General features: G+C 36.5%; 2 protein-coding genes across 2 annotated transcripts in view; one reads left to right on the forward strand and one right to left on the reverse strand.

Moving 5' to 3' along the window:
* Positions 1-1,221: 1,221 nt before the first annotated feature.
* LOC128264403 (uncharacterized) overlaps positions 1,222-27,720 on the forward strand; it is a 56,964-nt gene continuing 30,465 nt past the window's right edge. Inside the window, 3 exon segments of the mRNA XM_052999849.1 lie at positions 1,222-1,744; positions 2,872-3,261; positions 5,094-5,253. Coding sequence (XP_052855809.1) covers positions 1,338-1,744; positions 2,872-3,261; positions 5,094-5,253 — 957 coding nt within the window. The 5' untranslated portion in view covers positions 1,222-1,337.
* Positions 15,728-17,397, reverse strand: LOC128264405 (endocuticle structural glycoprotein SgAbd-8). Its single transcript, XM_052999850.1, has 3 exons — positions 17,032-17,397; positions 16,352-16,561; positions 15,728-15,934 (listed from the first exon to the last, which is right to left on the reverse strand). The coding sequence occupies exons 1-3, from the start codon at positions 17,301-17,303 to the stop codon at positions 15,811-15,813; spliced, it is 606 nt and encodes a 201-aa protein (XP_052855810.1). The 5' UTR covers positions 17,304-17,397; the 3' UTR covers positions 15,728-15,810.

A 27,720-nucleotide genomic window follows, 5' to 3' on the forward strand; every position in this document is an offset into this window, starting at 1 on the left:
TTTTTGTATAATCGAACGAGTGTCCTTTTGTGTACATAAATGTGTGAGAGATGTGAGATCCAATGAAAGAGATGAAAGCCAATCAAACAACAACAACAACAACTAAACACTGCCGCCAACAAACAATAAGTTAACAACAATAGTTAAGAGGAAGAAAACCCGAAGGCCGGAAAACCGGAAGAAAAAAGCACAAGACCAAGGTGTGTGGCCAAAATGAAAAGAAAGTGAGCACCCATCCCTCGTAGCTAGCTTCAATTTCCCATAGGAAAAAGGATAACCAAAAACGGATACAAAACTTTAACAACAAACTAATGGAACAACAAACAACTCACAGCAGCAACATGAAACTACAGCAAAACTTTTTGGTAACAACTTACATACAACAACTAACAACAACCCCAATCGAAAAGTATGACAACTAATATGAGAAACAACTTTAAACTACACAAATTACAACAATAATGATTAAAAACCAATAACAACTGCAACAACGAAAAGGTTAACAACTCTAGCTGTTATAATACTAAAAACTTCCATGCAAATGCTGAAACATACAAAAAAAAAATCATCCTGCTATTCCAAAATTGTATGACATTCTAATTCTAACAAAATCATAACCTTTTAATCTATATGTTAGTTCAACAACTAAAAGTGTACATAAACATCGCAATTCATACTAAAACTAAAACTCACTTAACTATTCGAATAACCAAAATAAGCAAAAATTTTAATAAATGTTAGAAGTACGGCTTCCATAAATTTATGCCGTTATTAACAAAAGTTTACAGCAGCATTTATAGCAAAACCATAATACTAAAAAAGGCTATCATTATACGATTCATCTTGTTCACGTAAGATCACAAATTTAAAATAATAAATATAATTATATAAGAATTATTGGAACTTGGCTTATAATGATAAATTAAATAAAAACGGTTTTTGCACAAATCAACAACTAATTTTAACGACAACTCAGAAGAACAAATTATTAAGAAACCTGTTGGCCAATTAAAGTGATCTATAACAAAAATGCCACAACATTAAAAAAAAAATTACCTAATTACTATTTTAAAAGTGTATTTTTAACAAATATAAATTATGGTAATGTCAACTGTAATAAGCAAAGAAATTTATTCAACAACCAATTAATATTTCTCATTAATCACAAGGCAAATAATTTTGTAAAAAGCAAGGCTTGTGTGATTAAATAAAAAAAAATTATTTAATATATATTAAAAAAATGAAATAATGTCAAAACTGATAAGCTAACAAAGACGTTTCAACAACCACATTTTGAAAATACTCCACACCAAAGGGAATCGAGGAGATTCTTTAAGATGGAGCGCATGTGGCGAAAAGTGAACCACAGTTTGCGCAACACCAACAAGTCGCAGCAACCACAGCAGCCGGCGGGTGGCGAGGCAGGTGCCACTGTTGGTGGGCCCAGTGCAGCGGCCACGCCCCAATCCACCGACACGATTAGCTCGGCGGGCGGCTTTGGCGATGGCCAGCTGGTGGTCGCCGTCCAGGGATTGGCAGCCGCCGGCGGCGGATCCAATGCCACCGGAAGACGGCTGGCCAGCAGCGGCGGCGGCTGCAACAAGTCGCTCAGCCAACATGTCCTGCAAACGCGTACCGCTTCCTCGGAGCGACGGCGGCGTCGCCGGCGGAAGAGTCGACCGCGACGTGGCGGCGGCATGGGCGTCACCAGTTGCGTCGGCGACACCGGCGGCGATAATATGTCGTAAGTTCAAAATTTTATAATTAATTATCAAACAGTTAGGAATTAGATTTTTTTTATGCAAATTCTAATTTGAATTCAAGCATGTCGTTACTTGTATTCGATTTTTCGATAATAAAATAATAATTATTATTATATTATAAAATCATGTCGTAAATTGTATACAATTTATTGATTTTAAGTCGTAAGTTCCAAATGACTGCCACACAAATATGCAATGGTTTGGAATCTAATTTATAAACATAAAAAAACAGCTAAAAGTTTAGTTTTTATGTTGCCATACAATTTCGTAAATTCGTCGTAAGTTCAAAGGACTCCAACACAAACTTCCTTAATGTTTGAGATCTAATAATTAATTATAAAACTATTAAAAATTATATTGTTTTTTAAAATACTATTTTATATTATCGAAAGGTGCCTTAGAAATCACTAGCGCTTTTAATAAAACCAATTAATGATTATCAAACTTTTTAAAAAATTTGACTTTTAAATTATAAAATACAAATTTTAATTTATCGGAAGAGTTGCCTAAAAGTATGCAATTAATATAAACCTTATAATTTTGTTTAATTTTTTACTGCATACTCCAAGTTGCCTTTATAAGTGACCACAAAACTGTATTGAGTTTTTTGACCCCAAAAAAATAGTTTTAAATTAACTGATATTTGTAATTAAGTTTAAAAAAAATTAAGACACATTTTAAAGTAGTTTCAAACCTGCAGAATTTGATACTGCAACGTGTTGCAACTATAATTATTTTAATATAAACAAAGACTATAATATTATAACTCTTTTTAAGATTTAATATACAGTTCAATTATACATATATACATGAACGGACACAATACTTAATGTCAGTTGCAATCAATTGTTTGATGAAAGGCAACAGTGCGTATGAGTTATATTCTTTGAATCTAAAAAGCCAGACCCTTAAACTCAGAAAAAAAAGGCATACTTTAAGCGGTTGAGTGCAGGATTTAGAATTTGGACCACCCTACTGACAAAAAAATTTCTTTTCAAAATAAGAAAAAACCCTGAAGATATCTATAGCACCCTCGAATATTATGGTTTTCTTTATTCTCATTGTTCTCGACCGAGAGACTCTAGCCTTGACTCGCTTTCCATTGCAGTTCCTCGGGCGGCTTTTACACCCTGAAAGAGCACCAGCACTATCGCCCCAGTCACCACCATGGTGGGGGCGTGTCCGGCGGGGGCGGTGGCTCATCGCGACGCCTGTTCGCCACCTCGGCGCCCAGTGGCACAGTGATGATGTATCCGAATCCCCAGCGAGCCACGCCGCTGGCACCATCGACTGGAGGAGGCGGAGGATCTGGTCCCGGCCAGGCATCCACATCGGTTGGTGCTGCGGGAGGAGCTGGAGGTGGAGCAGGATCTGGAGGTGCAGCTGGAACTGGAGGACAACCAGACATCTCACTGCGACAGCGGGCGGTGGCCAAGTTGCGCATGTTCAACTTCCATCTCAACTGGGACCTGCACATGACGCACTGCAAACCCTGCGGGTGAGTAGCACTGCTGCACTGCAACACATTATTCTCTCTCTCAATTCAATTCATACAGCAAAAATTTATGTTAAAACTACATTTATATTATATTTTGAAATATGTATATAAAGATTTGAAATCGTTCCAAAACATTCATTTTGTATCCACAAATTTAATGGATAAAAAGCTGCGGTCATGAAAAAAGTAGTATTTCAGCTTATGGACATAACAATCAAAACTAGTTTTGAAGCAATTTTAGACATTTATATTAATATTCATGAAGTTACTACGATTAACTAAATGGGGTACGCTTAAAAGTCCACATTTATCATAGATAAATATATTTTAAATATATTTTTGTACAAAATATTGCTAAAAATCTTTTAAAAAATAAAAAATAGGTAAGATATTACAAATATTTTGTTGCATACGAAGTGCAGATGAAGGGGGATCTTTTGGCTCTTTATGATATTTGAAATCATTTAAAATTTAATGGATCTATACCAAAAACATTAAAAAATACATTTTTGAGAGATTTCAAATCTTTATGATTTGCGGGAAAAATATACTTTAAAACTGGAAATCCATTGGATTGGTACCAACAAATTACGTTATATTGTTCACAGCATACCTTAAGAGACATTTAGGAGTGATTTCAAATTCCTAATGATTTCCAAGAATCTTTTTTTTTCCTTGAGAATTCTTACAATGTGTTACCATTTTTACATTGTAAAACTTTAGAGTACCTTGCTGGCACTTTTTTCTGTGAGTGCAGCTTGCAAGTGGAGTTGCAACTGGAACTCCAGTGAGTTGGAGTGCCCAAGTGGCTGCCACTTGAGTCTGCTCCAGTGGCTTGTGCTTTTGTTTGCCGCAGAGTTCTCCCCGGTTTGCCCACCCATTTTCCCTTTTTTTTTGTTTTTTCTTCTTTAACCATTTTTCCATATTTTTCCTCTTCTTTTTTGCCCATTTTCACCACTTTCTTCCGCCCACGGAAAGTTTTTTTCATTTTTAAAATTTTTTTTTCATTTGTTTTTTGTTGTGGTTTCGTTGGAGCTGGTTGCAACTGAGTTTTTGAGCCACTGAAGTGGCCCGCGGGCGTTGAACGAACCCGAATGCAAAGTGGGTCGCCATTCCGTCGGGCAGAAGGCAAAAATTGAGCTTAACTTTTTGAGGCTTTAAGCCAACATCAGACATTCGGCGGAGGACGCGCATAATAAGGTAAATGGAGCAGAGCTTTCTCCACCGCCGAATGTGTGAAATTTTAATGAAGCGCCAGCTAACGAGCTCCGATGTGACCCGCCCACACGCAAGCCGCCCACGCGGTTGGTTGGGTGTCATTCTCCTTGGTATATCCTTTTTTTCGGTGGCTTAATGTGTTGCGTGGATTGGGAAAAGCCTCTGTCATCAGAGAAATCAAATTGATGGAGCCGAAACAACAATTTTAACCACAGTTATGTGGTCTTAAATTAGCAATGCTTATTTAAAATATATAGTATTATTTAAAAAGGATATGTTTGTTGTCTAAGGATGGAATTTTTTAATACTTTTTGAATTTGTATGTTCCCTTAAAAGTGTCAAAAATACGCCAAATATTATATATAGTAACAAATTAAAAAAAATAAAAAAAATTTAAATACAAATTGTCTAAAATGAAGGCATTTTTAAACATAATAAAATAGGAACTAGCAATTAGAATATAATATTTTGATAGTACGAAATAAATTGAAACTCCTAGAGTTACCTTTTTCCCAAAATATCCAAAAAATGTTGAGTGCTAAGATAAATTGATCTCGAAAAAATACTTTATTTATGGCATATATTTATTTACTATTTACCTATTTCGATTACAGTCCTCGACTGAGCGGCAGTGGTGGCAACATAATCACCCGCCGCTTGTGCCGCAATCGTCGGCGGGAGGACAACGAACTGTACCGCTCCAATAGCTTCAAGTTCGAGCGTTTCGAGCGCAAGGAGTGCCTGGAGGAGCTTTCCAACACGTTGAAGAAGCAGGTGAGTCATGCCAAATGATTGGCTCTGGGGCGCTACACAGAAAGAAAAAATATAGATAACAAGATCTCATGGGAGAAAAAATTCGGAGATTAAAATACCATTTAGGGTCAAAATGTTCTTAAAGTTTTCATATAAATAACTCATACGGCACGTAATGACAGAAAGAAAGAAAAAAAAGCCAACAGTGCGTATGAGTGATATTCTGTGAGTTCAACGCATTTATTCCAAATTACAAATTTGGACCACCCTAATGCGCATGAAGCCTTTTGCTTAAATAAATGTGATGTATCACAAATTACTTTTTGTACATCTAAGGCAATATTATATTTTAAATTGTTAATTGTATATCAAAATCAAAATATTTTAAAAATTAGTTGTTCTGATGGAATTATTTTTTTTTGAGTGCTGCTGCTGCGACCACCACATGTTGCACATGCCCGGTCAATTTATGCGCATAGATTACACCTAATAAAAGTGTCCAAAGGAAAAGGAAAAGAAAAGCAGCATCAGCAGCGGCGTCGGCCACACTAATTAGTGGGGCCGCCAATCGCTGCAGGTGGTTGCCAGACTTGAATCATCAAGGGATGTGGCCAGAATTGCATAAAGATGGCTGGGTGGGTAATAGAATAATAATGAATACGGGCAGCAAAGTCTCAGGTGGCGTTCGTTCGTTGCTATTAGAAGAAGGTTCAATCTCCTCCTGCATCCCCGCAATCCATCACTTCGGTTTGGTTTTCTCTTTTTTCCGAGGAGGAGAATCTAATTAATGGCGCGCAACAAATTGAATTTTAATTGGGCGTCGAATTTGATTTGGCAGCCGAAAATGTTCAGGCCCCGGGGAGCCACAGTCGATAACAAAGTTAAATTGAAATTAAACCTGGCGGCAAGTGAACCCCGGGCCAAGCTTAATTAATATTTAAACACAATTAAAGTCGCTGCTAAACAGGGCTCCAAAAAAAAAATAGAAAATGGAAAGCCTCAGGCGCCAGCAGTTGGACACTTGTAAGTCAATTAACTGAATTGCTTTTAGAAAATTTCATATTTTACACCACAACATTTAAAGCTGAAATAAAGTATTTCAATTTTAAAAGTTATTTTAAAGATAAAAGGGCTTTTCCTTCAAAATACCTGGAAAATTATTTAATACTATTTTTGCAAAATAGCTAAAAACTTTTAAGGCATTTGTTTTAGTTACATATACAGTTCATATACAGTTCAATTTTTAATCAACAAGATAAACTTAAACCTTATAATAACACATTATATGACATTCAAATAAATATATACATTTATAAAACCCCTTTAATAAATTTAATAAATTATATTGTTGTAAGCATTTGAAATTTGAAATTTACTATTAAAACACATTATTGGCCCAACAAATGGATACTTGATCTAGTTAAAAGTCTTTAAATACAACTTAGGTATGGTTTTTATAAGGCATATGTTATGAACTCGATATCCTGCTTTTTTTTCAAAGAATGGAGTGATAACTTTATGAAACTCATTTTAGGTCTTTTAAAAAACAGCACTTTTTTCCAGAACTTGGCTGGCGGCCACTTAAACTCCAACCTCAACTTTAAATCCGGGCTCTGGCCTCAAACTCAATCTGAAATGCAGCCCCAAACCTCAGGCTCGCTAATGCGATTTCTCGTTTGGGGAACTTCAACTTTTTTTTATTTTTTAGCACGCCTCCAGGGGACTTTGTGTGGGTTATGGGTAGTAGGTTGTGGGTAAAATGGGTGGTTTTGGTGGGTGTGTGGGTGGGCGGTTGGATGGATGTTTGGCTTAGTACTCCATCAAGAACGCGGCTAAGTGACAGGCAACCATTTATCAGCTGGCAAACGTTGTCTAAGTACGCTGCGGTTTCTGTCTGCAGAGCTCTTCAAATCGCTGTCTCGCTGCCTCATCATCATCGTTCCCATCCTCCGCGGTTAGACCTCCAATCCATCCATCTATCCCGGTAGTTGCTCCTCCAACTGTCAGCTGTCCGATTCGATAAGCTGCGTGGACAGTAAGCCGTATGCCCCACGGCGAATCCGAAACCCAATCCCAATCGGAATCTCAATCCAAAAGCGGAAGTCCAATCCAAAAGTTTGCCTCACCTGCCGCAGTTCGCTCGATAAATAAATAAACAGGACAAACAGGATGGCAGAGATGTTTCGACAAAATGCTTGCAGCGGTACACACTCCTAAAAAATTTTAACAAAATCCTAACATATTTATATATATGTTATAAAAAAAGTCGTAAATCCAAATATTTTGCACTCAATTTAATAATTTTCCCTTTGATTTTTATTCATTGCGGTTTTTAGTTTTTTTAAACATAAAAATATTGAAAATTGGTTTTATTTTTATTTGCCTGACATCTGATAAATTAATTTAAATAAAACCATATTTAACATAAACAAAATGCGTTTAAAGGAACTAATTCATCTATCTAAAATTTTTTCACATTTATTAAAATATTTATTTGCATTTTATTGAATATTAAGATTTAATATGTAATTTAAATACAAAATACTTAATTCAATAGTTAGTGTACAAACAATTTAAATAAAACAGAAAATTGTGTTTTTATATAATTAAAAGTTTTTCTTTACGATTTTATATGAATGGCAGATGAATTAAGCACAGTTTTCGGACTTGCCCCAAAAAAAAGGCAAGTGTAAAGCAATCTTTTCCCTTTCCTCTGACTGTGGAAACTGCAATTCTCCATGCGACTGCTGAGGTTTCCGGATTTTGATGAATTTATCAGGTGTGTGGCAGACGGATCCGGCTGGGACTTGGATTTGGATTTGGATTTATGTACCCCAAGGTGGCCAGTGACATCGCTGACGTGAGGGGCACTCTCACTAATCAGGACTCGGAGTCCCTCGATGGATTTCCCAAGAAACCCAACCACTTGTGGCTGTCGCTGTCAATTCGATTTCCCCTAATATGAGTGGAACAACAGAATAATGCAAAAAAAAGTAAAAATAAAACTCAGGGTAAAATGGAACGAACAGGAGGGAGAAACAAATGGCATTTGAAAATTTTCTTGGCACTTTAAGTAGTTCAACCCAATCAAAAAAAAAAAAATGGAAATATAAAAAAAATCTTCCAAATTGTTTCCATAATCGAGCACACCTTATCTAAAGGGTCTGGTAGGCTAGCTTTGGGGAATTAAATTTAACTTTGATTGAACTTTATTCAAATTAGATTGACCTAAACATAAATAAATCACTTAAAAGTTTTTTTGGCAATTTGGTTATAAAAAGAAGTGTATTTTATCGATAAAGTTTAAGGCAGTTAGTTTGAAGAGAAGAGTATGCGAGTATTTTTTTTATATATTTCCAAAGTTAAAAATAATAATAAAAATGTGAAGAATATATTTTATATAATGATACAAATATAGTTAACAGTAGTACAGAATTATATCTTTCGTTCTGGAATAAATACATATTAGATGTTTATTGAAAAAGTTTTAAGCAAGATTTCCTAACTGGTTTTTGGGTCGAGGGTTAGGCAGTGCCTCATTTCAATTTCTGCGCCATTTGAGGACCTTCATTTGTCTATGTTCACCTCTGAACTGGCCCCGGGCAAGTCAAGCCCACTTTCTCCCCCTTATTTTGGCCCAATTTCTCTTGTCTCCGGTCTCCAGTTTCCAGCTTCTCTAGTTCCATGAGAACCACAATGGCCTGTCGACAGGCTTTCTCCCATTGTCGTGGATAATTTCCATCATCTAATGCGTTATCTTGGGCCAGCAAGTGCCGGGAATATATATTTTTTTATTTTTTAAGAGGGAAGCAGGAGCTAAGGGGTTTGGGGGGGAGGGAAATTACCCGCCTACGCATTATTTTTGATGGCACAATTTTGAGCATTAGAGTGAGCTGACAACCCCACCGAAGATTGCTCAGTGATCTGTGTGCGCTGGCAATCATTAGCCTCAATGTCCTGTCCGCTTGTCGCTTTATTCATGCAACAATTGTTGATTGCCACCCCAGTTGCCGCACCCCCACCCACCATTCACCGCCCATCGTTTGTTGCGTGTGAATTATTGTTGGCAATAACGTGGAATGGCCTTGTCAGTCAGCAATCTTTGAGAAATAAGGGCTCACTTGCTAGGGAAACCTTGAGTAGCTAATACTATGCTTGTACTATAAATTTCATGAATTCATGAATACAAGAATGCAAAACACAAAACTTAAATTAAATGTCTGGCACCTCTGATATTATTTATATTTATAATAATATAACTTATTTTTTATCTTTTTAAAGCGAACAGGAAAACTAACTAGTAATAAAGCTGAGTGAAGACACTGGCGTTGCCACCTTATTTATAGCGAGTTAAGTTGGTTGCGCCTCAAAATTTCACGTATTTGTAGTCAACTTTCATGTGTTAGCGAATACATGAAATGGTGTCTATACATACACGCATGAAATGATTGCATGAAATGGCCATCGTATAAACACAGTATAAGATAAGTAGCCACCCTTTAGTATTCACCTATATATTCCCACCCCAACAGAACTTCATCGTGGATAGTTCCATAAAAGGCGCAATAAAACGAGTTAATTTCCGAATTAAGTTCCCGAAAAACTTGCTTCAACTTCAAGGAGCTTGCCGTACTATATTTCTCCTAAAAATTTCATCAACCACACACATGGGTGGCGAGGAGGGCTTAGGTTTAGGGCAGTGGAAAAGGGGGTTAGGGCACCCTCAACCCAGTTGGCGCTCTAAATAATTCATGTCGGCAGCATTCGTTCTGGGCGCTTTTTAGCGTAGAGGGTTTTTCTGCAACATTTTCAACTTGTTGTAATACATTCAAATGAGTTTGCTTGTGAGCTGGGAAAGAGGTGCAAAAAAAGGGGGTTATATGGAGGGTATGCGGATTGAAGGAAGTAAGAATGTTGAAGGGAATGAAGTGAAAGGGGGCAAAGATATATAAAAAAGTGGGCGAAGTACTGCCCTAACACATGAGAAAACTTTCAAGTTAAACACGCAAAAATCGTAAAAAAAAAATAATTTACAATTCCAAAAATATGTACAAAATTTACACAGAGAGGTAGAAAGCAGTAAGGGGAAAGGTTTTTTTTAGCACAGTGGAATCCTGATTATGCAGCTCATGTTTTATTAAATTAAAGTTTTATTATAAACTTGATTGGACACCAAGACTTTGCCACTTAGTAGTTTGATTTATTTTTTAAACTTCTCTATCAATTGTTCATGATTACGTCATTAAACCTTTGAAACATATGTATTTATAAATATATCTAACAAATTTTGCTCTTTAAAATTATAAAATTAAATAACACAGATAAAGATTTTCTAAACAATCTAATGCCGTTAGCTATTATTAAGTTAAAGTTTGCTGGATCTTAGGTTTTTTTTACCCACCGTTTCGAGAAATCCGCGACGTCATGCCGTTGACTTGAGTGTGCCATTCACTTCACTCCGCCCGTCGCATTATTTGGCGCACCAAATTTATGTGCGCAATTGTGCTGAGTTTTGTGTAACGCCCCAAACACCAGCAGGATATTCTCGCAACATCTCGGCTTCGCCTCCTCCATTGCAGCATTTGGAATGTATTACATGGCGCTGCCTTTGTGCTGCTGATATGTGATGCACTGCGCGAAAACCGTAGCTTGAATATGTAAGGATTTTAGAAAAAGTTTACAAATTCATTTAAATATTTGTATAAGTCAAGGTAGCATTTTTTGGTAGACATCACTTCAAAAATTTGAAAATTTCAAAATTCAGTTGGACAAAAAATGTTAATTATATTCTATGTACCTATAATTCCCAAATGGTTTTAGTTTAGTTGCACAAAATGTACTACCACGCTGATTGTTAAAACAGCATTCCTTTTAATTTAGTTTTAGATCTGCAACAATGTAGAGTATATATATTTTTTGCAGTGCACAACTGTTCACTTTCGTTAGTGGTCCTGCTTGGGATTTTCCATTTGTCGCCGGTCTACAGTTACATGGATCCCGTGGATTCTGCCGCTGCACCTTCTTCGTCCTGCTGCTGCTCGAAAGGTCCTTTGTGTGATATTATTCAAAATCCAGTCAATAATGCGAAACGCGATGCTAATTTATTATACCAAATATGCAACAAGATGCTCGAAGCTCTTATGTACCGAAATTGGGTATATTTACCAATGGTTTTTTGGGGTGGAGCAGTTACGCTTACAATTACGCTGAGTTTGGAGGCCAGGGAATACGGTTGCCAGTTAACGCGTTTCTCTGCGGCCAACGCACACATATGCAAATTATATATATAGTATGCCCGCTGCTTTTCAATTTTATCCCTTTTATTGGCTCTGCATTTGTTCCAGCTGCTTAAAATTCATACGCAAATACTTGGCAAAGTTTAGGGGGGCTAAGAATGATTGGGTGGGGCTTTGGCTAAAAGGGGGCTAAGGAGATTGGGTCCTTTGGTCCATAAGGTCTCCCGTCAACCAGCTGCCAAAAGTTTCCTCGACGCATTGTGCAAATTAGTTTATTGGAATTTCTTGTTTTCCATTTCGCTTCGATTTATTTGCTCTCGAAACGAATTGGAAAAGGGGAAGACAACATTTTTCCGAGTAAGGAGATTTGCTTGTGTGTTAAGATTTATAGCTTACTAAGTTTTATAGTTATTCCTTCACTTACGATTTATTTTTTTGTTTTGGAAAAGTATGTTAAGAAAGTCAGGGGTATATTTTAAAGACTATATTTCGGATTAATTACATTCAAAAACATAATTTAGGAAATATAAACTTATAAAAATGTAGAAATCTAAAAAGCTTAAATTAATGGAGTATAAAACACAAATATCAGATAAATTCCATAAGAAAAGTCAATCGCCTTCCCCTTTCCCTTTGAACCAAAGGCACTTTAGTTAACTCCATAACTTCCTAAATTTATAATATTACGTGTAACACACTGTGTGAGCTGAGAGGGGAGAATGGGGGAAAATGGGGGAAAATGGTAAGCAACACACACACAGACTATTAAAATTTTAATGAAATGATGTCCGCTGGGACGGGTAACAACGTTCTCGCATTGCCAATGAAGATGACTCACCCAAGTCGGAAAAGCTAAGGCTAAATAATGTAACTGCTGAGGGGGGCAAAACTCTGAAAACGCTGAAAAAGGGGGGAAAGTGCGGAAAATGCGGAGGAAATGTGCGTGCAACTGCCATATCAATATTAACACACACATAGCGTAGCACATCCACTTTCATTCCAAACACAGGTGGATTAACATTGAAATTGACTGACACAAACGCAAGGTTCGCTTTTCTCAATTTCTCCTTGGGGCGGATTTGCACGCAATTATAACTATATATGTTGTAAAAATAAATTCAAGCTTCAAGTTTTAGTTTGGTTAGCTGTATACAAGCTTTAGAGTTTTTTAATGCGTTGTTTGCTTTTATTAACTTTCAAACGTTTATAGTTCCAAAGAGGTCAGCAACGAACTCTTGGTGTTTTAAAAACTATTTAATTACGCTTGCAAATCATCAATAATATTAAAATAAAAATATTAATTGTTAAATTTCACGGCCACTTGATAGTACTTTCTTCAATAATAATTTTATTTTAATTTCATGTTTTAAATAATTTAATTTTAAATTTCAAAGAAAATTAATTTACTTAACTCCATAACATTAAAAAGGCCAAAACCGAACTCTTATTTTTGTATTCCTTTCCTTGTTAATTAATTATTGAATTAATTTTCAATGAGTGAGAACACTTCCTTAAAAAGGAAAGGAAATCATTGTGTATATTTGCCAAAAACTATGCGTATGAATTGTAAGCACATGACACAATACAACATGTTTTCAAGTGCCGACAAATATTTATTTCCATTGCGGAATTTCTTACCTGAGGGCGTTCGCCGTGTGTGATTTAAGCATTTTCTTTGCCATTAAAACTTGTTTCAAAGTGAGTTTGCCCCTGGCAAGTGTCAGTACCCCCGATCCCCCTTAAACGCTACCCCGGAATCAGCCACATACCCCATCCCCCCATTCCAAGGGTTGCTTCTTCGCTCGCTTTTTTGCTAGCGGCACAACGCCAAATCCGTTTAAATTTATGGCGTGTCATTGTTTTGGCATAATATTAAGTGAGTTCATTGAGGGTGGAGGTGGTGGAAATGTAGTTAAACATGCACAGACATGCATGCAAATGATTGCAGTTGCCACACCCCCGAGAACCTCTGATTTAACCGCCCACTCCCCCAGAACAGTTGGGAGACCCAGTTCACATGTTTATGAAATTCAATAAGCGCTGCCTACTTTCGGGCGCTTCCCGGACGATGTCTGTTCATAATGGCCGGTCCTAATACACTTAAGAAAATTACGGAGAATATAGAGATTATTCTTTAATAATAGCTATGAATTCTAATGAAAGGCAATTTCATTAGAAAAAAATTACCGGAAATTCCCATTTTTGATCAAAAAAAACTCTGTGAACTACATAAAATACTTACAAATATATATTTTTAGTATTGAGGAAAATATTGTTTGATTTTTAACGGTTAGTAAATTAATTATTTATTTAAAAAAAAAAAACTATCAACAATTTTTCAAAAATGCCTGTTGGAATGTAGGGTACTACATTTTAAAAATAAAGAAGGTAGAATTCTTTAAGAAAAATTTAGTTTAAAAATTCGATCATAAAAGAAGAGTTTTTAAATCTCAATTAATGAACAATAAATAATTCAAGCATAAACATAAATATATATAGCTGAGGAAAGGTTTGTCTATAACTAGGAAAATTAATACGCTTCCTTTTGAAAAATTTGCAATAAAGAAATGTATAAATGAAATGAATTTGTTTTATTTTTTTAAATAATACTGAGAGCTGTACAAGAATTTTTCTAAGTGTCTTTGCGTTTTCCCCTCTTCGCCGGCAATTGTTCATCTTCTCAAGCGAGGCCGCAACATGGAAAATAATTTATAAAATTCATAAGCGCCTTTAATTTATGAGAACATCCTTTTCCCCAATCTCCCCCACCCCTTCCCCTTCCCCTCCCCCGTCTGGTTTTGCTCCTTTCTGGGAATCCCCCTGATGCCTCCGAGCAATTCAGTGTAATTTTAATTAATGCTAAAACGGAATGCGAATGCTAAACGACCAAGCGACGGCTTAGAAAAAGACGAAGACACAAGAATAGCTGGGGAAAAATCAACGAAAACAATTTCGAAAAAAGAACGGTGAAGAAAGTTCAGAGACAATGCGAGAAGGAAACTTGACGGAGAAAGGAGAAGGCTGGGAGGGAAATAAAGAAAAGCGGTGGGAAAATGGAAAGCATTTACATTTGAAAAGGCCATGAAAGGCTCAGAGCTTGACGTTTTTTTTGCTATTTTTTTGTTTTCACTAGCTACCGGTTTTTTTATTCACCGTTTTCAGAAGTTTTCGAATAATAAGGAGTCATATTTTATTTTATTTTAAAATTCTAACAAAAAAATATACAGCGCAAGGATATTCTTTTATTATGCTATCTTAAAATAGTAAATCGATAAAATAGAAATAATATACAAATATCTTTGAATTATAGTATTTTAGTAGAAAAAAAAATTTCACATACAAGGCTAACAGATATTTTTCCCAACTTCAAAATTGCAAAGTAGGTTAAACACCTTTTCCTTTGTCAACCAATAGCGAATATATAAGCTATGCATCACTAATGTTGAATAAAGTTTAAAAACAAACAAAATTTAACAAAACTTAGACTTAAACTTAGAAAACCAAAAAATCCCATTACCTTAAGCTACGACATAAAAGTAATTTTTCCCACCTCTTTTCCTTTCCCTTTTTTTTTTGTTCTTGGGTTTTGAGCGCAAAACTCAGACTTTGGAGACAAGAATAAACACAGCCTTTCAGACGTTTGGAAAAAGTTGGTTTTATTTATGATTAATGCCAGGGCGACAATGGCCAAAAAGTTGAGACTTTTTGCATGAAAGGGCGAAAAAAGTTAGTAACGTGGCCAAAGTAGGGATTGAGCTTGTTTTGATTGCAGACTTTAACTGCTTAACTGCATATTAATTTACCCCTTCCATCAAAGTTTGTATGCTTGTATTGGCAAGAACTTATTTCGTTTTTTGGCCAAAAGTCAAAGTCCACAGAAGAGGCGAACACCAAAAAGGCGTGGCCGTGTGTTCTTCTGGCAGCTTTTTTGTGGGCGGAGCCCAGAAGTTGTTCACTTAAATTAGCTACTAAGGCGGTTTCATCTTTTTTTGTTGTCTTTTTATGTAGAAGTTTTTATACCTTTATATATATATGTATATTGGTCAATTAATTTAATATCAATCGAATGAAGAACATATTCTTTATATTAATGGCTTTCTTGGGATTTTATGATTTTGATTATCGTGGAACATCAATTTAAATATATAACAAATTTGTATATTAAAGATAAAATAGGTTTTCTTAATGGCTTCCTTTTGATTTCTTTTTTTTGTTTTACAGATTTGAAACTTTGTTTTCTTAAGTAAAAAACAAATGCCTTGAGTATTTCCAAAAAGAGTACCAATTTATTGAAATTTACAGTACAAAGAATAGATTGTTGGTTGGACATGGATTACGTCCTTCAGTAGTGCCTCCTCTGGCGATATCCTGGGGGCAAATATCTGGTAGCTGGAGCAGGAGCAGGGACATGCGATGATGCCGATCCTCGATAGCCACCACCACCACCAGCGCCATGAGAACTGCGACTAAGAATTCAAAATCATCAGATATAATATATGGATATAATATTGGGATATAATAGGGATAGTGATAAAGAAATAGAACATAGGAATATAAAGTAGGGTTATATCACATATAGGGCTATACTATTGGGATATACTATGGGGATATAATATTGGGAAATAGTATTGGGATATAATATAACTAGGGATATAATTTAGGGACAAAATATCGGGATGTACTAAAGCGATATTACATAGAGCTAATAATATAGAGATATAATCTACGGATATAATGCAGAGAAAGGAAAAAGGCATATAATAAATGGATATAACAATGATATATAAAATTGAAATATACCAAAGGTATAGTAATATAGGCATATAATGTTGGGACATAATATTGGGATAATTATAATATAGGAATAATATATATAATCTCACCCAGCTGGGACAGCGGGAACGGATGGAGAAACGGGAAGATGGGCGCCTTCGGCATGGAACCCGTTCTTATCCGCCTTGTAGTTAACCGTGTACTGTTTGCCATCATCGCCAGTGTACGAGTAGGATCCCTGAACACCCAACGATCCGTGGGGCCATCCTCCACGGAACTCACCGGTCTCATCGCGATGGATTCCATTGCCCGTGTCGAAGCTGGAAAAGATATGGGTTGGCATCATAAATTTATCTTAGAAGGCCTTACCCCTCCTGATAGAAACAATTAAACCGAATTACTATTGTTATAAAAAAGCTTACGATTGTGATATTGAATGTAAATGTGAAAAGTCAAATTTACTGGATTTTTTTTATAACTTCAAATTCAATTAAAATTGAATTAAAAGTATTATCAAAATATATGGAAATATTGTTATTCAAAAGTGTCCCTAAAATAATTAAGCAATAGTTTGGAATAAAAGCGTAAGCTCTTAGCATTTTAGTTGGCCTGAACCTTGGCTTAAAGCTAGTTAGAATGTATTTTGAGTAACAAGTATGTGTGGTAATAGATAGGGATTATGTGTTAGCAAATATTGTTGGGGCTCATGTTTTTAGAATACAAATATTAATATAGGAAATATGATATTTTTTTAACGCTTAAATTTGTGTAAATTTATTTGCCAACTAACCCGAAGTTGTAGTTGCCATTGGCGTCGCTCTGGTAGTCGCTCCGCACGATTGGAATTTGGGGCTGCTGCTGGCGCTGGAAGCCCGAAGCGCCGCCCGTCGCACCACCTGGATGTCCTGCGCCAGGACGAGCGTGTCCTTGGCCACTGACGCCGTGATAGTGCAGCTGACTGGCCTGCGGAGCGGGCAGATACCGCTGGCTAAGACGTCCGGCCAGAACGGCCGAGGAAAAGCCCAAAAGCAGAACGGCTATGGTCAAAATGGGTCGCAACATTTTCGCACAAATCACAGATAGCACAGGGGTCACTTGAAAAAAATAGAAAACAAAAAGAATACAACTGGGATGCGAATTCTCGATGTGGGAACGCTCGAATGGCAACTGCTGGTAAATTCGCTGAAGCGATTTGGTTTTATAGCCACCCATCGAACACTCACACTCCGGCAAACATTCCATGCTCGGTTTTAATTGTTTTCTGTTCAACTTCTTCTTCGGCTTTTTTGCCTGAGATTTTTTGTTTTTGTTTTTATTTTCGTTTTCGGTGTTTATTCCTTTTCATTTGTGTGTTGGTTTGGCCGTTTAATTAGCCAAAGGCAGACGCGACCACCAAACAATTTTTTTGGAATAGTTTTTCAATCGTCCATCAAGGCCCGCCGCGCACCCCCGTTTTTGTATTTTTTTTTTATTTTTAGTGTGTTTGGGTGAGGCTGTGGTTTCGGTTTTGGTCTGCAACCCGCTGAGTAGTGCATATTGGTAGTACATGCCACTTGGCACTTGGTCAAAATGTTGCGGCTAAACTAATTATAGCAACGACAGAGCAGTGGCGGGGAAAAGGGGTTGCGGGTTAAGGGTTAAGGAGAGGAGTCAACCTCTGCCTTTTAAAGCTGCCTTGCATAAAGCACCACCTTCCAGATTTTTGCATAAAATAAACTTAGACTTTTGTTCAAGAATGCAGGCTCAAAATGTCTTCATTGTAGTAATTAGAAAAAAATTATTGATCTTCTTAATCTCTAACTATATTAATTAATAATATATTTTACTTAACTAAATTCACTAGTTAATGTTAATGTATCTAAATAAATTTTAAATAATATAAAAAAAAAATAGAAAATAGAAACCTTTTTTTCAATATGATCTATTAAAATTTACCTTCCAAAATAACTAAAATATAAGAATTAAAAAATTGGAACCGTTGAATGGTTAATAACTATCAACCAAACAAAATATTTTGACTCAAAATATTTTTAAAGAGATTTTAATGGACCTGTACACTTTTCTAAAATTAGGTTTAAAATGATCTTCCTTCGTTTTATTTGACTTTTTAAATTTGTTCAAAAATATAGACATACCTTGATTAAAACTAGTTATTAGATAAAATAAAATGTTAAAATATAATTAAATACACTGTTTTGAAAAGTGTATAAATATATTTAAGTCAATTTATTTAGCTTTTACCGTTAAAGTTAACTAAACTTTATTATAGATTTTAATGTACAACTTGTAAACCTTAAACAATCAGAGATTAGAAAACTTTCAAGCGAAAATACTTGAAAGTTTTCTAATCTCTGATTGTTCAAATAACCTCTGATCTCCGCGCCCGTTTGCTATTAAAGGTAGAATCATAAAAAAGAACTACGAATGCAAAGAGAAAAACACTTTGCGGAGTTCCGGTTCGCGAATCGCTGACTCGAGTGTTTGGGGCTACCCAAAAATGCCCTCACTCGAGGGTCATTACAACAAAAGTCGCCGCTCTATTCTAACAAAACAACTCGAGGGGCATCAAAGTCGGCGGTGATGATGATGATCATAATGATGTTGATTGGAATCAGTGGATGTTGATGAACAGATGATGATGGGGAAGAGCAAAAAAGATTAAGATCTGATGATGTTGTATGGACCGAAAACGGTAGCAAAGTTTGGCAAATTCCTAAATGGATATGTGATGACAATTAATAGGTGTTGAAACAGCAGGAGGTTCATAAAGGTTCAAAAGTTCATGGTTGATGATCTATGCTGAAATTCTGTAGAACTTAATTGGGTTTGTTAGTATGTTTTGCAAAAGAAAAGGCAAAAATGATCTTAACCAAATGGGAATCGTTAATATATACATTGAAAAATATATATATAATATTTCTCTGCAGCTTGGGTAAACATAATAAATGGGTGTGAAAACGATGGGGGATCTCTAATGGGTTGATAAGTTCAAGGTTTACCATTCATCTTAAACCACTTTCAGCTGAGTCAGTTAGGTTTTACTTTCCTCATTTATTCACATCACATTTCCTCCCACCGATAAACCCATTCAATTGGGATTTATGTTTATAAATAATTTTGCAGCATCATCCATATAACTTGGTGCTGGATTGCAGTTGAACGCAAAAGCCAAAATAGAAATACATTTGAAACTGGTTTTCGTGCGGCTTATTATGTTTGTTAGGATTTCCCAGCGCAGAACGTATACTACAAATTGAATTCTGAACATATCCGCAATTATTATGATAATCGCATCGAATTTGTTATTGTTCGAGGTGTTTAATAATGGTTAACAATAAACAGCAAGCGCTGCGAAACTTCATTAATTAATAATAATAAATGATGAACTAATCAAATAAAAGCGTGAAAAGTGAAGCTGCGATGCTTAATGATGCTTGAGGCACACAGATCATTCATTAGTTGGTTTTGTATCAGTTAATGTTAATATACTATTTTGTTTAGCTAAGAGTGCAGTGCTAAGAGTGGCCAGTGCAGCTAAGGGTATAGGCACTTCAAAAGTTTATCAAAAGTGCAGCTGGCTCCAAAAAGTTCTTAATACACAGTTAAACTTAGTTAGTTAATAATAATAAATGATCAATTAATCAAATAAACACGTTTCATTATTTTTGGCAGGTTTATAGTGGCCAGTGCAGGAAAAGGTACAGTCACATCATAAGATAATCGAAAGTGCAGCCACACTAACAGCAAAGTACATACACACCAATTGAACGCTTCGCTGGCGCCAAAAAGTGCATAATGCACAGTTAGCCGCGACACTCGCTAATGGCACCTCATTATGTTTCATTAGCGGTGACTGTACCTTGTCCACAGTCCATCTCTTTTCTTCTCCATCGCCATCGCCATCTCTCACTCTATCTTTCTGTCTTTACTTCTGTTTCACTCGATGGCTCATAATTTATGCAGCTTGGCAAAGTTTTCGTGTAAGAAGGTCTGGCTTAAGCGCTTAAGCGGATGTAATGCCAGTCGCAAATGAACTTGCAATTTACAATGCATCTGACACTGACAACTGACAGGTGACTGTACCCAGGTACTCGATTCTTGTACTCGTTTTTTTTTGTATTGTACTTGGTCAGTGTTTGTTTTGCATTCTTGGCTGGACTTAATCTGGGGCTCAAAAGCAAGTTGATTATATTTGATGATGATGATGATGGAACGGACTTACCAATTTTGGTTATGGTTGATGTCGCTTGAACTTAGTTTTCGGTAGCTGGAAAATGTCTGTATGGATACGAGTTGTTTTAAAGGCACTTTCTGTTGGATTTTATTTTTTTCGAGACTTATGGACAGTGTGTTTTATTAGTTTTATAAATTTAAAAACAAATAAATATAACCTCTAAAATTGAGAGAACTCAAAGAAAAGTTTTCACAGTACCTTTAACTAACATGTAGAGAGCTTGGTTATCTCCTTTGAGTTCACTCGTCTGTGGCTAATAGAATCATGAATGAAACTTAACTGCAATGTGTTCATTTTTTGCAATTTTCCATTTTCCGGGAAATTCAAGTAATCGCCTTAAAGGAATGAGATGGGTGACAGAAGAGGAAGATGGGTGATGGGTGCGAGCGAAAAGCAAACATTTGCCTAGGCCAAGAGGATTCGATGCCATCGCGATAAGAATAAACTTCAGCGACGTCGAAAAGGGGATGGGAATGGGAATGGGGATGCGAATGCGAATGGCCTGTCATCGCTCTTATCGCGTTTTTCCTCGTCGACTTGCTGTTTCCGTTTATGATTTTTTCCTTTGAACTTTTCCTTTTCTTTGCCTTTGCCCGGCACAAAAAAATGTCAAATTCAGCTATTTGTTTAATTGAAAATAAAGCATAAGGCCTGCAGCAGGGCTGCCCTCATACGGGGCGTGTCCAATTGTTGTGTGTCATTAATTTAAATTAGAGCTCGAAAGCCTCGATTTCCCATCCACATCGATTTGCTACTTCACTGGATTCTGTTAATGGGGATGGAGTTGGGAATGGAAAGTGGGTAGATTATGTGATCAGCCAGATAAAGTGAACTAATGGGGGAAAACGTAGACTTACTCCAGTTTAAGCATTGAGTTTCTAGGACTAGGCCTCCGTATTTGGCTAAAGTTTCTATGTTGCAAGAAAAAAAAAATTCTTTAAATATCTATTGCAAAACCATTTAAATGTATTTTATGTTTAACAATCTTATGAAATATTTTCCTTTTTAATTAATCTAATGGTAATTAAGTATATAAGTAAGCTTAAAGATTTAAATATCAAAATGTAATTCTTTCATGAGTATCTTCTTCTATTTAATTGCGGGTCCCTTTTGTTTTTCTTTTATCCCCACTCCGTTGCCAAAAGTAACTTTAACTTTTTGCTTATCGCCTTTCGCCTGGCAACAATAACAATTTGTTGCTAATGCACATTGCTGTTTGTTTAACCCACACACACACACACAAGTCAACCCCCCTGTCCAAAATTGACCTCCCCGTCCATGAACGGCTGTGTGGGAACATGAGCTAAACTACTCATTAAGCCAACTTTGGCGTTTGTCCATATGAAACTCAAGCGATTTGTCCAGAGTTCAGGGAGATGTGCTGGATGTCAGGGATGGAGTTGCTTTTATCCCCAGTGCTGTGTTTGATTAAGCAATTCCAGGCGGAAATTAAATGGACACGCAAAACAAACTGTGAGCTGGAAAAGCTGCTCCAAGGATCACAACCAGCAAAACTGAAAAAAAGGGTCATCCTGAAGGGAAAAAGGGGGTTCCCCCTTGGGTTCGTCTCTATCAAACTTAACTGAGCAGCGCTCAAGTGAGAAGATTAAATCGCCATAAATATTAACTACAGTTGCTTCCCCATTCGAAAGCGGGGGAACATCATGTGGGTGGTGGGTTGGTGTTGGTCCATGGTTCCACCGAAAGGTAAGACAATTCGAAAGCGCTCGCCTTGATTTAGCACCGGAAGGCACGCACACCACGTGCCACGAGTTCAAGTCCCTTTTGGACTTCCAACCACCCCCCTCCCCTTCTGCCACCCTCCCACACCACTCCCATTTTGAACCTCCGCCCCTGGCCGCGGGCAAGTGTACAAATCAAATGATTTATTGGACCACGGTCAGTTGTTGTGGCATGCGAATGTGGAGCATCTCGCGTGAGAGGTCCACCAAATAATTGAAACGTACGTCTGTCTGTCGAAAAAAAAACCAAACAAAAATGAACAAGTTGAGGTATCAAATGGGGCGGAGATATCCACCTGGTGCGGAAATTTCGTTTTCAGGCGTCTGCTAATTGGTGGCGGGGTCAAAGGTTTTGGGGGAAGTTTCAGAGGGTATTTATTTTTGGCAATTTTTCTCAAAAAACGACGACTTTATTAAGCATGTTCCATTTCAAGTGTATACATTTTGTTGCAATTTTATCTTGACTTTTTACATCAAAATAAATGTGACAGGAAAAAGACATAAAGTATATAATTGCTTCCATAAATGTGAAATACAATCAAAGAAGCTTATTTAAAAAAATGTTTATTTACAAAATTATATTTCACTTTAGTTTCGTCTTGATTGCAAGTTTTGTGATAAAATTTAGATATTATAAATAGAAATTTAAATTTATTAATTATTTTTCAAATTAAATACTTACTACAGTTTTAAAATCTGCTAATGCATATGGGAAAAGTATTATTGACTCAAAAAGTAATTAAGTTAAGTCTTTGATTTTTTGTAATTGCAATTCCTTTAAAATTTAGATAAAATCATTAATAAATGTTTTTTTTTTTCATAAATAAATTTAATTAAAAAGATATAAAAAATTTAGTAATGACAAATTCAAATTTTATTAAAATAATATAATAACTCCATATTTTATAATAAGAATTAATTTAATGTAAAAATAAACCTAACAATATAAATCAAATTCATTACAATTCTTATGATGTTTTTAAGCAAATAAAAATTGGCTTTAAGCTTGATGCAAGTGATTAGGCAATAAAGCTGATGCATAATCAGATTTCAACTGATTTTTAGCATCCATCTAAGACATCCCCGAACCCCGCACTTCGCCCCCATCCTTTGGCCCAGCTGGCATTCAGGAATCAACCCCATTTTCAGTTAGTTAATTTAATTGCCAATATTACACAAGTGCCACATCCAGAGTCGCGCTCAATAGTATGCTATGCTAGCCGCTCTTTGAATCCTTCGGATGAGTTCGACTTTCTTCGTTTCGCTGCAATCTCTCTCTTTCTCTCGCTTTTGAAAACAGTAGCCAAAGTAAGTCAGCAGCCAGCCGGTATTCAAAAACTTAAAATTGACAATATATTAATGATTTTTTTTTTAAATTATTTAAAAAAAAAACCTATTTTTAAATGGTCGTCGAGTGGTGCATAAATTTTAACTTAATAGACGAGTCTATAGCTTGTTAAAAAACTTCTGAAGCTTGCAATATTAAAACTATATTTTATTAATTGTTGATGTAAATTAGTTTCTTAAAATAAATATATTTTATCAATAATGCTATTTCCTCTTTTTGTTCAAAAAACTTTTCGACCACACTGTGTGTATCATTTGCGTTGTCTTAATAGCGTTGCCACTGTGCGCAGGCTCCGGCAACCGGCAACGCCGCAGGGTGGTAGCGCGCATCTCTGTTGTTGTGCTTTCGGTCCTTCTCTCGAATCATTCTTCGTCCTTCCTCACCTCTACCCATTCTTTAGCTCTGTTGTGGGTGCCGCGCCACACGTGCCGTATCCACGCTCGTATGCTTGTTGTTATACCTGGTACTCGTAGATTCTTGGGGTATGAATGACCTTTACTAAAATACATAAATGTAAATCTTGTTAAAATTTTATTAAATAATTCAGACTCTTGTTTAAGTAAAACTTTATATAGTAAAAGAAATGTATACAGTTTTGTCTGACAATTTGGATTTAATAAAATACAAGGTATAGTCGGTTTCCGTACACAATTATTGCCGAAAGCCTCGGTCACCAGTGGAAAAGACAACCAGTTTAAACGAAGAAACAAAATTGTGATTCTGATTTTTGTTGAGTTTTAACAATTTGTGAATTTAGTAAGTACTGGGTATTTAAGAGTTGGAACACCCGGTAAAAGCTTTCTCGCTTGTTTTGCTTTCTCTCCGGCTCGCTCTCTCTCTCTCTGTGTCGCTTGCGGGGGTTGTTTCCAAAGAGAGAGTTCCAGTGGGGTGGCGGGAGAAAGGTGGAACAAGAGAGAGAGCGAGAGAGTGGCTAGGCGACTTGGCGGCTGTCGGTGGAAGTCCCGTTAGTTCAGCATCAGACTTAGCCACGCACGCACCTGCACGCAAAAAACGCGGGCGTTGCTGTCACGTCGCCGCCGACGGCCCAAAAACATCTAAAAACGAACAAAATACAGTGACTTAGGGCTTAAAGAACCCCAACAGATACTACTTTACGTAAAAATTACAGCGCGAACAGTGGTTAAAAAAAATCTGCTTAAAAACTGCAATTTGTTGTTCACATTTTTTCTAAATATTTTGTTGTTGTGAGTGAGCAAAACTCTCAGTGTAAAGTCAAAACACAAACACACACATATCAGGTGAAAACGAGGAAAGTGGGCTAGAGGTAAGTGATTTTGATGGGAAATTTGTGCATAGCCGCTTAGCGATTAAATTAGGCACCCTCGTGTTCTAACCAAGGTGTTCAATTGGCGTTAATTTATTGGCGTAATTTGAGCTAACGGTTAAAGGCGCAAAAAATTAATAATAATAAGAGGGCAAACACAAACACAAACAAACATGTGCGCAAGTCAACGTCGTAACATTGCGAAATTGATTTTTCATCTGCTAGCGGTACGGTACTCCGCTCTCTCTCTCTCTCTTTCTCCTTTTCTTTAGAGAGATAGAGAGAGAGCCGGAGAAAGAGAGAGTGCTGCCAAACTGTCTGGCAGCCAACCTGTCACGGCAACAACAACAACATCAGAAAGAGCAACAAAAAACATCGCCTAATCAAAGCGGCGCGTTTTGGCAGCGACTCTTGCCGCTGCTTTCGTCATGACCTTCATGACTCATCGTTTGGGGAAGGCCCCCCACTTTTCCCCTTCCCCCATTCGCTTGCTCCTATTCGCTTCTGCCTCTCACTCTCTCCTCGCTCCTCGCTCCTTGTTGTTTTTGCTCCACTTTGCTCGCCTGCGCATTTAATTAAATTGTCTTTACATATTAGCCGCATCAAATTGGAGCGCCTGTAATTTATAGTTGACCCATTGTATTCATTAATTTTGCCTCCTTTGCCCACTGTTTTTGCTTTTTTCTTCGACTTGGCCACACCTTTGTCCCGCCCCATTGTGTTCTTGTTTTTTGTTTTTATTCGTGTGTAGGAAATTCTTTTTTATAACGTTAGCCTTTCGGTTTAGATAATGCGTAGCATACTTTCAGGATATTTTACTGACTCCTGTGGCATATGCGAATCTGATTTGTAGTGAAATAAGACTTTAAAAGTAAATCTTGAAGTGTCTTAAATATATTCCATGTGGTATAACATTTGTAAATAAAATTTTGTGTACTAAGTTCTTTAACTATTGTTAACTTTAACGTAATTCACAAGGTGTTTATATATTGCAACTCATATGTTCCAGCATTTTTTTAATGTTGATCTAGCTTTAGTCTTATTTATCATAAAAACGGTAAAATCCAAGCTTAGGTAAATAGAATTTTATAATTCAATTAATGTTATAATTCTATTTTTACTAGTTTATATATTTAAGCATTTATCATTATTAAAATGCTTAAAATATTAAATCCTTCATAACTTAATCGTAGAGTTTATGAAATTAATAGCTTTTTAGTAAATTTCTAAAATGAGCATTTGCCTCATGAGCTCTTTAAAAAAGCATTGAATGCGCCTACTTAATGCTACTTAATATAGTTTTTAATATATTTCAGGCATACTTTTAAACGAACTTTTGCCTGTTCCACACGAATTGCATTTAAATGTGTTTTATTTGAACAGCTTTCGCCAGCGGCCAAAAAGTTGCTGGAAAAGTGGGTTCGGCGGCAGTAGTGACAAGTTTTAAGCCTTTTAATGAGCCTCGAGGTCGCCCGTCAAACTTAATGAAAGAGCCCCAACAGAAAAAATATGCAAATGAATTTTCCAAAAATAGCAGGCAATTGGGAAAAAGTTTGCGGAGGCGTTGCTGGGTTGAATCTCCAGCTTTTTTATGTGGGGGTTTTGGTGTCAATTCAGCAAATAGAGTTCGCGACCCAACACAAAAAAAGATATAATCAAAGAGCAGAAAGCCCATTTTTTTTCTCCTGATTCCCCTTTTTCTATTCTGGTCAGACGTAATATTAACAAATGGCTTGGCCATCAATTTGAGGCTTATTTAATGTTCAACAATTGCCCAAAAAAGGCAACTGTCGCATTACTTATGCCAGCCACTGTCAAATTACATAATCCCACTGAAAAGTACGTGTTCCCCAGAACTTTTTGCATATAAGGGACATGAATAATAAATTATCTGAAAAAGGGAGGGAAGGTACACGTCGGTGTTTCATGAAGTGATTTTCCGCAATTTTCATGCAGACGTCTGCGGCATGAGATAAAAAACATTTTAGGCCCAGTCTATTGTTGTCAAAAAGGGGGAGGTACACAAAATACGGAACGGGTGCTAAGAGATGAAAATGTTTCCACAAAAGAAGCAACAGAACAGCCAGAAGCCGCTTAGCAGAAAAGCTTGGACTTCTTTCTTCTTCTTTCTCCCATCCAATAGCATCCTTTTACCCACTCTCTTTTCAACATTCCCCACCCAATATCTACACATAAGAAAAGATTATCGATTGTGTTATTTAGTTTAAATTAAAAGCACTTTTTAATGTTATTTATTATCAATTAATGTTATTTAACACAACAAGTTATTTTTTGAAAACAACAAAATATAAAAATATTTATATTAGCAGGGACTTTAGTAAAGCTGTGCATTAGCCTAAAATTTGAAATCTTTTTGGTAAATGTTCTGTTCATATATTGGGTAAATTGCATCCCTAGTTATCATTCGATTTATATTTTCTTTCTGTGTATTACTTCGGCAGTCGTCGCATTTTTGCGCTAATGATTAATGGCTGTCGTTGTCCTGGAAGTCTATCTGCTGTCCTCGCCTCCGGCATGAAAATGCAAAACTCTCGGAGTTTCAAATGGGCTCCCTTTCTCCAAACATTTTCTTTCCACCCGCTTTTCCCTGCCTTTTGGCACTTGTCGATTGCAGCTGTTGCAAATCTCAACAGCCAGTGTTGATAAATGCAAGCGGAGCGTGTCGTGTTGACATTTGTCATGGGTCTTAAGTAACCAGCTTATCGGGTCTCAATCTCAAGGTATTCCCTTCTTGCTTTTCCACCTACCTTTTCCACCCACTTTTGCTCACCTTTATTTTTCTCTTTGGCTTTTCCGCCTTTTACCTCTCTATTTCAACCATGAAGTTAGTGTTGTAAACTGCTTTGTAA

This window comes from Drosophila gunungcola, unplaced genomic scaffold, assembly GCF_025200985.1.
Source record: "Drosophila gunungcola strain Sukarami unplaced genomic scaffold, Dgunungcola_SK_2 000070F, whole genome shotgun sequence".
In the NCBI taxonomy this organism is placed as follows: Eukaryota; Metazoa; Arthropoda; class Insecta; order Diptera; family Drosophilidae; genus Drosophila; species Drosophila gunungcola.

Excerpts from the sequence above, each read along its gene's own strand:
- LOC128264405 (XM_052999850.1), bottom strand. The coding sequence starts at position 17,303 with ATGTTGCGACCCATTTTGACCATAGCCGTTCTGCTTTTGGGCTTTTCC. Across the intron at positions 16,562-17,031 it reads AATGGCAACTACAACTTCGG|CTTCGACACGGGCAATGGAA; the intron begins GTTAGTTGGCAA and ends TATCTTTTCCAG. Across the intron at positions 15,935-16,351 it reads GTTCCCGCTGTCCCAGCTGG|TCGCAGTTCTCATGGCGCTG; the intron begins GTGAGATTATAT and ends TTGAATTCTTAG.